The sequence below is a fragment of the Schistocerca americana genome, chromosome 3 (genome assembly GCF_021461395.2).
Source record: "Schistocerca americana isolate TAMUIC-IGC-003095 chromosome 3, iqSchAmer2.1, whole genome shotgun sequence".
Lineage (NCBI taxonomy): Eukaryota > Metazoa > Arthropoda > Insecta > Orthoptera > Acrididae > Schistocerca > Schistocerca americana.
The window spans coordinates 647,962,142-647,979,475 of NC_060121.1; the positions used below are offsets into that span (position 1 = coordinate 647,962,142).

General features: G+C 36.2%; 1 protein-coding gene across 1 annotated transcript in view; it reads right to left on the minus strand.

The window, feature by feature from the left end:
* LOC124606271 (rho GTPase-activating protein 6) overlaps positions 1 to 17,334 on the minus strand; it is a 1,145,472-nt gene that overhangs the window by 34,286 nt on the left and 1,093,852 nt on the right. Inside the window, exons 11-13 of the mRNA XM_047138251.1 lie at positions 10,916 to 11,013; positions 6,531 to 6,737; positions 6,056 to 6,303 (exon numbers count right to left, since the gene is read on the minus strand). Of these exons, the coding sequence (XP_046994207.1) occupies positions 6,056 to 6,303; positions 6,531 to 6,737; positions 10,916 to 11,013 (553 nt within the window). The remainder of the gene's footprint in view (positions 1 to 6,055; positions 6,304 to 6,530; positions 6,738 to 10,915; positions 11,014 to 17,334) is intronic.

The window sequence follows — 17,334 nt, forward strand, 5'->3', positions numbered from 1 at the left end:
CGTAATAGGTGCAGAAACCTGGCTGAAGCCAGAGATAAATTCTACCGAAATTTTTACAAAGGCACAGATGGTGTTTAGAAAGGATAGATTGCATGCAACCGGTGGTGGCGGGTTTGTCGCTGTTAGTGGTAGTTTATCCTGTAGTGAAATAGAAGTGGATAGTTCCTGTGAATTATTATGGGTGGAGGTTGTACTCAACAACTGAGCTAGGTTAATATTTGGCTCCTTTTACTGACCTCCCGACTCAGCAGCATTAGTGGCCGAACAACTGAGAGAAAATCTGAAATACATTTCACATAAATTTCCTCAGCATGTTATAGTCTTAGGTGGAGTTCAATTTACTGGGTCACTCAGATGTTTAGGACGGGTGGTAGGGACAGAACATCGAGTGACATTATACTGAGTGCACTATCTGAAAATTACCTTGAGCAATTAAACAGAGAACCGACTCATGGAGATAACATCTTGGACCTACTGATAACAAACAGACCCAAACTTTTCGACTCTGTAAGCACAGAACTGAGAATCAGTGATCATAAGGCCGTTGCACCATCCCTGAATATGGAAGTAAATAGGAATATAAAAAAAGGGAGGAAGGTTTATCTGTTAAGCAAGAGTAATAGGAGGCAGATTTCAGACTATCTAATACATCAAAATGAAAATTTCTGTTCTGACACTGACAATGTTGAGTGTTTATGGAAAAAGTTCACAGCAATCGTAAAATGCATTTTAGACAGGAACATGCTGAGTAAAACTGTGAGGGACGGGAAAAACCCACCATGGTTCAACAACAAAGTTAGGAAACTAATGCAAAAGCAAAGAGAGCTTCACTGCAAATTTAAATGCAGCCAAAACCTCACAGACAAACAGAAGCTAAACGATGTCAAAGTTAGCGTAAGGAGGGCTAAGCGTGAGGTGCTCAGTGAATTCGAAAGTAAAATTCTATGTACCGACCTGACAGAAAATCCTAGGAAGTTCTGGTCTTATGTTAAATCAGTAAGTGGATTGAAACAGCATATCCAGACACTCTGGGATGATAATGGCATTGAAACAGAGGATGACATGTGTAAAGCTGAAACACTAAACACCTTTTTCCAAAGCTGTTGCACAGAGGAAGACCACACTGCAGTTCCTTCTCTAAATCCTCGCACGAATGAAAAAATGGCTGACATCGAAATAAGTGTCCAAGGAATAGAAAAGCAACTGAAATCACTCAATAGAGGAAAGTCCGCAGGACCTGACAGGATACCAATTTGATTCTACACAGAGTACGCGAAAGAACTTGCCCCCAATCTAACAGCCGTGTACCGCAAGTCTCTAGAGGAATGGAAGGTTCAAAATGATTGGAAAAGAGCACAGGTAGTTCCAGTTTTCAAGAAGGGTCATCAAGCAGATGTGCAAAACTATAGGCCTACATCTCTGACATCGATCTGTTGTAGAATTTTATAACATGTTTTTTGCTCATGTATCACGTCATTTCTTAAAACCCAGAATCTACTCTGTAGGAGTCAACATGGATTCCGGAAACAGTGATCGTGTGAGACCCAACTCGCTTTATTTGTTCATGAGACCCAGAAAATATTAGATACAGGCTCCCAGATAGATGCCATTTTCCTTGACTTCCGAAAGGCGTTCGATACAGTTCCGCACTGTCGCCTGATAAACAAAGTAAGAGCCTACGGAATATCAGACCAGCTGTGTGGCTGGATTGAAGAGTTTTTAGTAAACAGAACACAGCATGTTGTTCTCAATGGAGAGACGTCTACAGATGTTAAAGTAACCTCTGGTGTGCCACAGGGGAATGTTATAGGACCATTGCTTTTCACAATATTTATAAGTGGCTTAGTAGATAGTGTCGGAAGTTCCATGCGGCTTTTCACGGTTGATGCTGTAGTATACAGAAAATTGCAGCATTAGAAAATTGCAGCAAAATGCAGGAAGATCTGCAGCGTACAGGCATTTGGTGCAGGGAGTGGCAACTGACCCTTAACATAGACAAATTAATGTATTGCGAATACATAGAAAGAAGGATCCTTTATTGTATAGCTATATGATGGGGGAACAAACACTGGTAGCAGTTACTTCTGTAAAAAATCTGGGAGTACGCGTACAGAACGATTTGAAGTGGAATGATCATATAAAATTAATTGTTGGTAAGGCGGGTGCCAGGTTGAGATTCATTGGGAGAGTCCTTAGAAAATGTAGTCCATCAACAAAGGAGGTGGCTTACAAAACACTCGTTCGACCTATACTTGACTATTGTGTGTCTATCGACATTAATGTCTGCTTGTGTCTGTGTATGTGCGGTTGGATATGGGTGTGTGTGCGAGTGTATACCTGTCCTTTTTTCCCCCTAAGCTAAGTCTTTCCGCTCCCGGGATTGGAATGACTCCTTACCCTCTCCCTTAAAACCCACATCCTTTCGTCTTTCCCTCTCCTTCCCTCTTTCCTGATGAAGCAACTGTTGGTTGCGAAAGCTTGAATTTTGTGTGTATGTTTGTTTGTGTTTGTTTGTGTGTCTATCGACCTGCCAGCGCTTTCGTTTGGTAAGTCACATCATCTTTGTTTTTAGGTAGATGTAGATGTGTAGATTGTTATGTCATGGCCAGCTATTCTATCTTTGAATCAAGGTTTCCTCATGTTCTGTAGGTTTGCACATTTTGGACATTAAGTTAATGTAATATTTATGATTCTATCCAGTTTTAGATCTTAATCATTGTTTATACACCAGCGTAAGTTGTTTTGTTATGAAGTCCATCTTGAGAGTAAAATATTTTTGCACAATGATTGTTATTCACTATGTATAGGTATCAATTCCTAGGACTGAGTCCACTGAGCTGGAAGAAGAGGATTGCAGCTCAGAAAAAGACAAGGACATAATCCCAGTGGCATTGCATATCACAAAACATGCATCCTGAAGGTGTACTTTCAAGGATATGGGATGAAACAAGGTATACATTAAGAAAGCCAAACAGCTGTTAGAAGCTATTTAAATAATTAAGTCATTAAAGTGATATAAACTATTTTTGATTACTTTAATATAGCAAAATTACCAGGAAAGCTGCTACTTTGGAAAAAGTTGCTTTTCCTCAGTTAAATTAAATAGCTTCTGTTTATCTTCTATCACAAGTTTAGTATTTTCATGTCCTAATGATATTTAAAACAGAATAATAATGTATGGTACATAAGAATAGACATCTATTTACAAAGGACATTGCTACTTGTCATGCAGCTCAGAAGAATATTCATAAATAGATTACAGATAATCAGATAACCTGTAGAAGGAACAGCTAACACAGTGTTTTGGGCTTAAAAATTGGTAGTGAGTCTCAATTCCTCCCTTCATATGAGATGAAAACTTATTGAAAACTTTCTTGCTGTAATTCATTCATGATAAGAATAAACCTAATGTAAACAAACACAAGTGTGATGATTGGTCAGCAGGCTTAACTCTTGTACACTGGTGATGTTGTGCTGTTGGAACTTGTGTATTAGATATGTGATTCCCGTGTCATTGTATATGAAACTTTAGGACATTCTGATATATTAACAGGCACCAACATTTTTCTTACTCTTACTTAGTTACGTAATTTTTATTTCAAAAATTCTATAGAGTCACAGTCTCCATAAACACTACTAGTGCTCCAGTAGTCTTGCTGTTAATATGTACTGTGAAAATGAATGACACTGCTTCCTGCTTCGTAGTGAAACACTTGTGCGGAACACGATTAATGATGAGAAACAAGTTATTCTTAATGTTTTTCACAAGCTAACAGAGAAAAATCAACTCTGACGGTTTTCGAGAAATGCTATGTACAAATTATGAAATTGTAGTTCAGTAATATGCATGACCGTCGTAGGATGTGAGGCATGTAGATGTCAGGGTGATATTTCTAATCTCGTTGTGGTATACATTTTTTTCAGTTTGAATACCTAGATCTTTTAAATATGAAATTCATCAAATATATGTTAACTGAATCATATTTAACCATCATTTTTCAAGAAAAATGCACAACTTCTAGTTTCTAATTACATATTGCATGCCAAAATCTGGTTTTCATTGCAAATAGATATTTGTAAGTATCGATATTTTATAAAAGATTGTTAAAGACAGCTGAAGTTAAGAAAACATTACAGAGTCAATTTTTTTGGAGGTCAATGAAAAATCAAATACTCTTTACTTGAATATACTCATTGTTCTGTAGGACACATGTAGTTTAACAGAAGCCAGAGTGATAAGCGTCTTAGAAATATGGAAAACAATAATTTTCATGGCATCAGGAACAGTGTACAAATGCTGCATTTATAGAGTTGTCACCGTACCACTGCTATCGGAGCCCAGTGGAACTGATCTAGAACCAAGTTAAGGGATTTGTCGCAAGAAATAACAAGACATTTAAGCTGCCAAGCATACTGGAACGAATGCATGAAGCTTTGCTACACGCCACTGCCAAACAATGGCAAAATGCAGAATGGCAAGTCAAAAGAGAGGAAGAGGAAATGTGAACTTACCGATGGCTTGGGACTATGTTCCTGATCTTGTTATTAACGTATCAGAACTTAAATGTACTCTTTGGAGTCTGAAATAGTAGAAGTTCAGAGATTAACAGACAACAGACTGTAATACCGACAGTGGCACCAATATTTAACTACATGGGAAATCAGTAGTGCACTCTTATGCCGCACATAGCTCATGCAGAAAAATTACATTTGTTAAAGTCATATATTTTCATGACTCTTGTTTTTAATTACAATACTATGTTAGCTAAGATAGAGTACATGTTATGTTTTCTGTCAGACCACCCAAGACGCGTATTGCCCAAAAGTTTTGCCGTACATAATTTCCTTCTGTTTAAAAATTAAATGACATTCAAAGCTGTATTGTTCTCTGCTTGTCTCGTTTTACATCCTTACTCCAACTGTTCACATCATTGTAGTTTAGATGGATCACTTGCCTGACCATTGCTGTCCAAGTTAAATGCGCCAGTAAAGCTGTTGCCCCGAATCATCGCTGATGTGTAATGCGGAGGATAAAACGTACCTCATTATCATACTTGAGTGTACTCAAGACACCTTGGCTTCTGCTCCATGTGAAACGAAATCCAATGAGGTTCCAACAAAAGTGGAAGAATACATAATGTAATGTTTACATGAGGTTTATTCTTACAATGAATGGAGTATGGAATACAGAGCCACACTAAATCCTTAACAGGAAGGAAAAACTTACATGGATGTTGCTATTATGTCTTGTATTTTGGTAACGTAAATCACAATTCAAATGAAACTGATTTTTATTATTAGCAATAAATTTCTTAAAGCAGTAAATGAATTGCAAAGTAGTGTAAGAATTTAAAGAGTCCTCTGCATAATATGTCATTATCTGCTCTACAGTTTTCTTGTTGCTCACATTTGTTGGATGTTTACTTTCTTTAATTTAGTTGTATTACACCAAAAATAATTACGTGGAATGAAAGTATGGACATGCCAATACAATGTGTGATGCTTCCAAGGGCAAAGCATGCTAATCTGAGTGCCTTGATTGTTTTGTTTAAGTGCTGACACTATTTTCTCTTTACTCAGCTGGACACAGAGGAATTTTACATATAACTTTTGATTTATGGCGTGATCATTAATGTCTATTGCTGGCAGCAGTGGCACACTGTCATTAGCTTGAAGTTTTATATCAGAGTCTTTGTGAAATTAACAGTTACACTGTTTTCTGCAAACCATATGAACTCATTTTAAGTCACAATTTTGTTTGTGAGTGGTGTTATTGGGTTTGAGATCCATATAGTATGCTAATGTCATCATCTGTCATTAAAATATTTGAGCAGATATCATTGTAAGGTCATTGTATTAGATTAAGAACATAAATGAAAGCAAAATGGACCCTAGTACACCTCCATTTATTTACTGCACTACTGGGGCCTACCACAGAATCTGAATTCATAATAATTTCTACACTTCTTGTGCTTTATCTTATATTCTCCCCATTGGCAATTAGTTTTGTTCAGACAACGCAAATATGCAGTATGAGAAACATAATATTTTGTACCTGCTCCCTGCTGGCTGTCTGTGGATGCACTGCAGCCACTGTCTTCAATGAAAGGTATGTCACTCTCATCGATGCCTAGTGATCCAGGGACAGGAATCTTCAGTGATGCAGTGATGACAGTACCTTCACCACTTACTGCACTGGCATCACTAGATTTTCTGCTGTCTCCTTCGGCTGGACGATTGTGTTTCAGCGGTTCCTCACGCCACCGTTTCTTAGAAGGTCTTTCTCGAGTGCGTTCTTTATGTCTGAGAAACAATATATGTATAAAATAAAACATAGTTCCAAGAAATTTGAATAAATGCACTATTAAATGGTATTATCCAAGTTTTATATATTCTCACTACATGGTGCACACAGAAGAAAAGTACTACAGTATCTCTTTGCATTTGTTATCTAAATAAACATTATGTGCAATTATTAAAACACATATAATTCATTATAAATGGGTCATAGGAATTAAACTGCAACAAACCTGGGTCTCATTGCCACATCTGGTCCACCCATGCCTGCTGTTTCATGGAGAAACTCTTCACGAGACCACATTCTTCGTATAACTCCATGTGCTTCCGATGCTTCTGCTGGTTCTTCTAGATGTAGCTCGAGAACGTCAGCTGTTGGTGTTCTTGGTGTTGATGTTGACTCACTTTCTTGAGTAGGTGTCTCCAAATCATCCAGGGCGCTATGCAGTACGAACAACAAATTTCAGTGCATATTAAGTAGCATATATTCATACTAATTAACATGAAAGAATATGAAAAATGAGGCAAATTCCTTTTTCAACCAGAAGAAAAATAATCAAACATACAAAGTCACTTTTCACACATTTGAGATGGACAGATAATGCACAGCTACAGTAGTGTGACTGAAAGGCTTTATAAGACAACTAAGCAAATATAATCAACAAGAACTCAAATGAGAACTCACTGACAGGGACATAAGGGAACCATATTTTTGTGTTACATACAAGGCAGGCTTTATATTCTCCTTTACACTCCTTTTTTTAGTATAAAGAAACCCGCACCCTATGACATTTTTAGAAGAATTCATTCCATGAGTCCAATTTTCTACTTTTTACACACTCTTATGTTATTCTCAAATACCTTATTCTCCCACATTGATATGCTCTGCATTTTCATACAAAATTTTAATAGGAAATGTCAGTTGATTTTATAGGTATATTTCTGTTTCTTGTCAAACTCATTGTTGATCTAGTTTTTATAGTTATTTAGTGTCTTTACAATTAAACTTTCACAAAGTAAGAGGAGCCCCCCATGAAATCTAGTGAAAACATTTGTAAGGACATGCAAAAATGGAATAATGAATAAGCCACTGAAAAAAGAAACACATTTTAATTTCCATATGATGGGGTAACATTTTTTAATTGCATACCATGTTTACTTTTGAGGTTACAAATGTTGCTTAATTTGATGACAATCTGTATCCATAACAACCTAGAACCACACTAAAAATTACTATAATACTGTCCAGAACATTTCAGGTGGTATGTTGGATCACGGAATGTTCAGCTGTCATCACACAGCTCATGCACTGCTTGAAGACTGTAAACTGCATCCAGCATTCTTAGCCGTGCCAACAGTAACTTCTTCAACAATTTGTGGTGCAGTTGCCCATCAGCCTCTCCCAGGAGTGATTCCCAAATTGCCAGTTAATTTGAACTCCCAAATCACGTTCTTCAACACTGGTGTGGAAAGAGGGCCTCTCCATATTCCTTGAATGCGTCAATACTCCTCTAGAGCAGCAGCACTATTGCTGTGTGAGTACAGCCCTGCCAATCTTGTCCAGCCCCATGGTGCCTGTCTGCAACTGTAATGCACACTGTGATTATATTTCAACCCACTGCTGCCATACCAGTACTGGTGCCTAACACCAAGCCATGACACTAACACAAAATCTTGTCCAGCCCCATGGTGCCTGTATGCAACTGTAATGCACACTGTGCTTATATTTCAACCCACTGCTGCCATACCAGTACTGGTGCCTAACACCAAGCCATGACACTAACACAAATCTTGCATTATCAGTCTGAAATCTTGTCCAGCCCCATGGTGCCTGTCTGCAACTGTAATGCACACTGTGCTTATATTTCAACCCACTGCTGCCATACCAGTACTGATGCCTAACACCAAGCCATGACACTAACACAAATCTTGCATTATCAGTCTAAACATCACACTTACAAAGTTGAGTACCCATACAGTAAATAGTTTTCTGTCTACTTTGGCTCGTGCACTGAAAGTTTAATTATAACCACCCTGTACTTCTACAGGATAGCATATGATTCTTGAAGAGGGGTAGCAACCTTTTCAGTAGTTACATGGGCAGAAATCTGGATGACTGACTAATTTGTCATTGTAACATTAGGCAATACTGCTTTGTTATGTTGGTACTAAGGCTTGGTTGATCGCAAAAGGTAACTACAACTATTATATGCTGATTGGTATAAATATGAGTCACTCACTTAAAAGGGCACAATGGGTACCATGGAGCACTGTAGGTGATGAAGAACTGGTACCAGGCATTCATGTGACCCTCATCTGTTCACATACACAGTAGCTGCAGTTCCACAGGCTATAAATGATAGTGGAGAAAAAGTAACTGGCATATGACTTGATCTATCTAAGACCTTGACGATATCTTATCGCTGCGGAAACTTGACAGTACTGGTATCAGAGGTACACTTAACAACTGACTTAGATCATGTCTTACTGGCTGCAAGAAAGTCATAGAAATACATTTTCAGAAGATAATAAAACAACCAGACTCTATTCTGATTATAAAGAAGTAAAGTAGGGTATACCCATGGGCTCAGTACTATTTTTGATGTATGTAAATAGGCTAGCATTAACTGAACAGCATCATAGCACTATCCAGTTTGCAGCTAATGCAAGCATTCTGGTCAGTGGGAAGACAGCAGAAATGTTACAGACAAGTAATCTGGACCATTAGCTAGTATTATGAAAATTCAGAAGAAAAGGTAGTGTTAAAGTTTCATATCACCAAGAGAAACAATATATAGATAAGTAGATATCTGACAGATATTGCAAGTGTAGCTTATACAAAATTTTTGGGGATCTGATTCCAAGATAACCTTAGATGGGATACTCACATTGATATCATATTTAAGAGACGAAGTACCATGTACTGTTTAATGAGAGTGCTTGAAAACTATTGTATAAGAATAGTCTAATGACTGTTTATTATGCTACTGTACATTCTATTCTGGAGTATAGGATCACTTTCTGGGGTAACTCGCCATCCTACCTAAAACTCATCAGGATGCAAAAAAGGATAGTGAGAATCATGACTGGAATAAAAAGGAACAAACCGTGTGGACCACTATTTAAATGGATGGGTATACTTCCTGTTCCATGTATTTACATCTTTAAAAGTGCAATGTTTATTAAGAAATATGCATTAGCAAATTCTAGTGTCATCCTCCAAAATGAAAATCTGCATTAACACACCACAAAACAGAAAACTGACTTTCACATGCTCAAAATAAAAACCAGTTTGTGCCAAAAAGGAACATTACAGTATCGTTATATTATTTACAATACATTGCCAAAAGAAATTAGAGCAATAAATGATCAAAAAATAAAGCAGTATTAAAAGAATATCCATTAATGCATTTTTTCTATTGTCTGGAAGAGTTTCTCCAAATTCTTTGAGACTTAAGAATATTAATGTTACGTGTATAAGCTGCATTCTTTATCACTTACAAAAATATTGTATAAATTTGACTACTTACAGCAATTAAATGTTGTAATTATTACTATTAGTTTATTCATATTTTCAGTTGTAATTTTCTAGCTAAGGTGATTTAATTACAAGTCAGAGCTGTAAAATGTATTAATTAATACATAGAAAACATGGTGTAAACATGAAGATATATTTGTACTGACTTGTCCAATATCTGATGTTCTGTACTGTACATGTAAGATTTACTGGACCAAATAAATACAAATACATCCCCATACCACTGCACTGGACAGTCGACTGGCCTCTGGAAACACCCTGCTGACTCACTGTCACTCAGTACTGTGCTGTGACATAATCTTCTAGGGCAGTGCAACTATGATGGGAAAGTACTTATTCTACAAGAGAATGCAAAAAGAGATATTGTGTCAAGTTTGTAACTGAACATCTCATAGAAGCCTCTTGAGGGACCTACGGATTCTTACATTTACATGCCAATGTACATGATAGGCAAAATAAAATTGTCCTGGAAAATGTTTATAAGACTGATACTCAATTGACCCTTGTCAATGAGCAGGCGAACTATCCATCACAAAAAGTGTGAGTGTGAGTGTGTGTGTGTGTGTGTGTGTGTGTGTGTGTGAGTCTGTGGGGTGGGTGGGGGAAGGGTCTTCATGTGCACATATGCAAAGAGCTTTCCCAGCTGTTGATAGATGACATTATCACTGAAATCAGCACATTTTGGCATTATAATGTTTCGTTTGGCAGTGTAAAATGATAAATCTTTTGGGAAATATTATTCATGAACTTTGTTGTGGAATTATATTAATGAAAATTTGAAACTAAAGCTTATTTTTCAAGAAATAAATACTGAAAAAGAAATCATAATGTTACAGTGCAAGATGAAGACTGAAATTATTAATTATAAAATGTGAGTGAGGAGTCTGGTTATTGTAATCATATGCACTCCCTTTGTAGGTTCCTTAGAGTGACCTACCAATTTAAAAGGAGATTTGTTTCCATATTGGAGGAGTTTTTTATAAGGTGTGGAAAAAATTAACTGTATCCAGTTAATTAATTTCCTTTATTAATTATGTATATTTCTTAAAACAATTATTCTCATAATTCTATAATACATACTCATCTGTCCCAGCACGTTTGTTAAGAAGCTGATTGAGTGCATCAGGGTGACTGTCCATCATATGCACGTACACTTCATCTAGAAGCTCTGCTGGCACCTGAAACAAAGATGATGTGGTGCTTATGTACTTACATACTTCATCAATTAGTGCACAGTTATGTACTATAACAATTAGTATGCAATGAATTCAGAATTCTTTTTATAAACAGTAGGTAATTTATAACTAAATTCACTTTCTGCTAATTTTCCGGTGAGCTGTGTAAAAGTGATATTAATTTTGACATCATCATCAAAAGATGCAGTCAATTCAGTTGGTACAAAATGTGAATATTCTATGTATGTATGACTATTGTATATATAAGATGAGTAAATATTACAGTGTTATGAAAATACTCTTGTTTTCAGCACATTTTTGGTGACTGACACATTCTGTAAAATAGGTATACATCAAATGGCATCATCAAGTTCATATCAAGTTCATATAAATTTATTTTTCACACAATTCACTTTGACTTGCTGCCTCCATCATTGTTCTGCATACTAGTATTTGATTAGTTTCAGCTTCCTCACATAGTGTTAAAAATGCTTTACAAATCCCGAAAATCCATGCACAGCATCAGTAGTAAATCTTCTTCTGAAGATTTTTCACACACTTGTGAATCATCATCATCATTATCATCATCATCATGATCATCAGACTGAGTAAAAGCATAAGCTGCAAGTAGTAACGTAAGATTTCATGCTTAGCTTGACAATGAACTTGATTTGCCACAATGGTCTCATGTACATGGAATCAATGCTCTTCGACCAATGAAATTGATGTGTTTATTGTAGATGGTGTCAAAAATACTATCACTTTTACGCCCGGTCATTTTTTCTAAACCTTGCAGGTAGCTTATAGCATATGGACAATGCAATAAATTGAATATGGTCTTTCAGAAAAGTAGTGAAACATACTGAGAAAATGAATGAAGTTGATGGTAAGCAACAGCTATTGTAATGTTGATGTGAAGTGAGTCTTTAAATAACTTTTTCTGTGAAATTACTGTGAACATAAAATATCTAAAATTAATCATTACATCATGCAGGAGTCATCTTTATCTCTCTTTTAGGAAATCATACTTCCTGACGGAGGATGCTTGACACAGTGGCCACATCTATAACTGTATTTGGTCTTCAACAAAAAGAGGAGCATAATCACAGATACAAAGTATATGAAATCAATTTGAATAATATATGGTATAAGACATCATTATAGTCTTGTTGGGTCTGCAGATGGATCACACAATAATCCTTGGGTGTCCACAGAAATTTGTGTTAGAAGGGGAAAGATTTTAAATTGCCATTTTTAAATACATTATAGCTGATTTAGTGATTGTGTTAATTCTCTGATGCTCTATAAACTGAATTCTTTTTGCATCTCAAACTACTGACAGATTCTACAAGTCGAATTGACAACATCTTGTTAGACAGCAGTAGAATTCTAAACATAACTGTAAAATGTATATTGAATGGGCTCTCAGACCATGATGGTCAATTACGTTCAATTGATAATGTTAGCCCTCTTTGTAAGAACAACTCCTGCAGTAAAACTTTCAGAGTAATTAACACACAGTCTATCAATAGCTTCTGTAATTCCCTACAAGAAGTAGACTGGGACCAGATTGAGCTCTTTGACAATGTTAATGACAAGTACAATGCTTTTCTAAATGAATTTATCTGGCTATTCGAAGCGGCCTTTCCTAAAAGGACTGTCAAATCCAAACGTTAAACCTACTCTAATAAAAACTGGCTAACACTGGGCATTAAAACATCTTGCAGAAGGAAAAGGAATCTGTATGCCTCACTCAAATTCAGTTATAGTGTAGAAAAGGAAAAACATTGCAAACTATACTGCTCTATACTTAAAAAAGTGCTAAGAAGGGCAAAGAGTATTTCTATAAAATCAGAAATTTATGTCTCTAACAACAAAATTAAAACCATATGGGGCATAATAAAAAGGGAAACAGGTAAAATCCCTGCTGCAGACAACACAATAGAAATTAAAACAAATGATACCATTCATGACAATGTTGAAATAATCACGACATTTTTAACAACCACTTTCTGGCGTCAGCAGTACAAACTGGAAAAACATGTTCTGTTAATGAAGCCATGTTATCCCTTCAAGACGCTATTAATAATAATAATAATAGTAATAAAAAAAACCAAGCAGATTAAAGTGTCTCCTGTCACAGTACATGAAATTGAGAATATAATTAGAGAGATGAAGAGCAAGAATTCTGTTGGCATAGATGGTATATCTTCAAGATTACTGGAGGAGTGCTATAAGTCGATAAGCAAAATACTGTGCCACATATTCAATGAATCCATCAAGCAAGGGATTGTTCCTGAGAGACTAAAGTTTGCTATTGTCAAACCTCTCTTTAAAAAAGGCGATAAAGCCGACGTTACCAACTATCGGCCTATCTCCCTTTTAACAATCTTTTCTAAAATTCTTGAGAAATTGGTTCAGAAAAGACTTATTGAACACCTCAAACATTATAAGGTATTAAACAGTAGCCAGTTCGGATTTCAACAGGGTGTATCAACAGAACAAGCTATTTTTTCCTCCACCCATCAAATCTTAGACTGTTTTAATAATAAATTGTCTCCTGTTGGTATCTTCTGTGACCTTTCTAAGGCCTTTGATAGTGTTAATCATGAAATTCTCTTAGCAAAGGCTGAATATTACGGTATAAGTGGCTCAGCTGGCTCAAAGATTAAATCCTACCTAGCTGGAAGAAAGCAGAAGGTCATGTGGAACGAATCTGAGGGGTACTCTGTGTCATCTAGCTGGGGCTCTATTGGCTGTGGTGTTCCTCAGGGCTCTGTACTTGGCCCCCTTCTCTTCCTCATCTTTATCAATGACCTTCCCTTGTGTACTAGCTTTAAAACTCACTTTACTCTTTTTGCTGATGACACCTCTATCCTCATCAACAAAACTCCCAACCTCAATCTTGAGGAATTGGCCAATATTGTCTTTAGTGAAGTATGTAATTGGTTTTTAAATAATGGGTTATCACTAAATGTTAATAAGACCCAGTTTGTACATTTCCAAGTAAGGGAAAAGTTGAGGATCAATTAAGTATTACATTGAACGGTAGTGAGTTACTACAAGTTGAGTCAACCAAGTTTATGGGTGTACACATTGCCAACATTCTAAAATGGTCTGAACATATTTTGCACCTTCACAAAAAACTCAGCTCAGCAACATTTGCTGTTCGTATTATTTCCACTGTATGTGACCGAGACACTACAAAAATTGCTTATTTTAGTTATTTCCATGCACTATTGCTGTATGGCATAGTTTTCTGGGGTAATCAGCCATTATTCAAAAAAATATTCATTGCCCAAAAGAGAGTTATTAGGATAATGAGCGGAGTCCTGCCTAGACATTCTTGTAGGAACCTTTTCAGAAAATTAGGGATACTGACAACTGCATGCCAATATATCTACTCCCTGTTATGGTTCATTGGTAAAAATGGACAATCGCGCAAAACCAATGATTCATACCATACCCACAATACCAGGAGGAAGATGGACCTCCATTATGAGTCAAAAAACCTTACTATTGTACAAAAGGAGTTCATTACATGAGCTGCAAGGTGTTCAATGCTCTCCCACCATCACTGAAATTACTTATCCACGAGCTTCCTAAATTTAAACAACAGCTCAGACAGTATTTGTTAGATAATTCCTTCTATTCGGTAGAAGAATATTTCAGTAGAGTTAATTGTAATTGATTTTTTCATTTACTAATTTGATGTGCTATTGTGCATTACGATACTCACAATCACTGTTAACATTACTGTGTCTTTCATTTAGCTATTAAGATCTACCATTTTTTTAATGTAATTTTTTCTGTGCCTATTAATGTGTATTTTGTCTTATACCAGATATCCTCTTGCAAGAGGTACTTTTATGTATTCCTTTTGTATTATTTGTAATAATTCTGACACATGCTACATCCATGCGAATGTCTCACAGTATTGGATTTATGGGATATAAATAAATAAATAAATGTCACCTCAGAATTTTTAAGGTAGATCAGTTTGATACATAGCTGTCAAGCAAAGTTCAGTTCCCTAGGCATAGAACTACATCTTATGTTTTTAATATGAATATTGATGCTACCTCTTTTTTGAAGTACCTAAAAATCATAAAACCTACCAGGTATCCATATTTGTTAAAGTATATGTTTTCTGAAGGCACACCATTAAACAACCAAGTCCACAGCTACAAAACAAGAAACAGGTAATTTTCATATTGAAATAAATGAAAAGTCAGTTATTGAAAAAGTGCTCTTTGTCAGCCAAAAATTCTGTTTTGTGAATTATCAAAGAAAATCAAAATAATATTAGAACACCCCCCGCCCCAATATAAAAAAAAAAAAATCCTAATTAGTGAGGGTATTTATAGTATCACAGAATACTTGAATCATCAGCATTCACAGCAAAGCAGCTTATTTCTTTCATTATGGTGAAGTGAAGCATTTATTGGAAAAATAAATTGTATTCACACAGATACAATAAAAATCCTTTTATTATTATAATTTAGTGTATTCTGTCTGTTGTTATGTGTGTGGTTCTATTTAGTACTTACGAATATTTTATGTACCAATGTATACTTGAAAAACTGTTTCATATAGTATAGTCTACGTATTATCATCTACGACAAAATCCTTTATCATTGTATAGATTGAGGTACAAAGATGCTAAATGAACTGAATTGAATTCGAGACTTTTACACGATTAAATTTAGAGTATCCCACAGACTATGAAATTCCACAGCCACAAAATATTCACAACAGAAATTTATTCATATTCCAGTAATGTTAGGTTGAAACAGAAAATTAAACATATGAAATAGAAGAAGAATTGGAATACAGAAAATCCTGTTAGATGTTAATGAAGTAACCAGTGAAAAATGCTACATTAATAGGTACTCCTCCAAGTGGAGGAATGAGGCATTGGAAAGATGCTTGTCCAACTCTGTATGAACACTTTGTTTGCCTGAAAAACTTCACATTTGATCACGCTAATAGATTCATTGCATTATTTTCATGCATTATATTTTTAAATATTGACTGACAGAACTATTGTTCAACAAAATGTGTTTTGAAAGGAAGTGTAACACACTAGACTGACTCTATGAAAATGGAAAATACCTTAAAATCACCATATAATTTGCTGGTACAACTCACTTTTGACATCCTTGGACTATACTGAGGTGCTTCTCATTTCTTAAGTTTGGCACATCATTGTGCAGCGATGCCAGCACAGATCGACTGCAGAATTCCTGTACTAGCACACACAATTGTATTTTCTTTTAAAGACTGGTGAATTTGGGCTCATAGATTAAGTTTGAATGGAAGCACCTACCATGTAACATAACAGAGTTGCTAAGAGTCTTCTGCAGTAGCTCTGCTGTGAGAAACTGAATGTATAATCAACAAGTCATCACAGGTGTTCTTCATCCACTGACACATGGTTAACTACTGATGTGACTCTACTGTGCAACAAAGGGAGGGGGCATCCTTGTGAGAATTAGGAACAGGTGATAGGCATGTATACAGCTGCCATGTTTATGATGTTTTGGGAATCTTCATGCCAGGGTGTGGGACCAGTTGCTTTCTGCAGCTTGATAAGGACTGTAAGAGGAAGTGACATGCAAATGACTGGGGACCCTATTTTGGCACTGGTCTGTTATCCACCTGGACTGTGAACAATATAATATCCTCTGTTACATCAAGGAATCAGCACAATTTCCCATGAACAGTGTGAAAATGCATAGTGATTGTTAAAGTCACAAAACTTCCTGCTGTGCCAGACAATGTTAGATATTCAGTTTAATAACACAGACAAATACTGTTATAAATGCATGAGAACTTAAATGTGTGAGACTTTTGTAATGAGCCTTCAGATTCCAGAAGGGGACTAGTGCCTCTTCTTCCTCCATTCCTCTTACCAAAGGCCTAAATTTTGCCACCACACTGAGGAACCTTTCCACCTTTGTGGAGTGAGTGACCATCTTTCCTGAGGACTGCAAAAGACTGTGAACAAGACGGGCGTGTTACACTGTAGGTGTGTACATACAAAGTTAATCTATGAGCTCAAGTGCACCAGTCATAAAAAGAAAATACCAATTTATGTGCTCCCACTGAGTAAAAATAAATTTGGAGTTTCTTGTACTGTAAGGAGTAATACATAGCACAACATGCAGCCACAGAGCTATGAATTCTGTAATCTAGCTGTGCTGGAATGGCTTCGCAGTAACAGGCCAAACTGAAGAGACAAGGAGTTTCTTGGTTTAGTCCAAGGCTGTTACAAGTCTTGGACCCAGCCCATTAGAGAATATCATTATTTATTAATTCTGC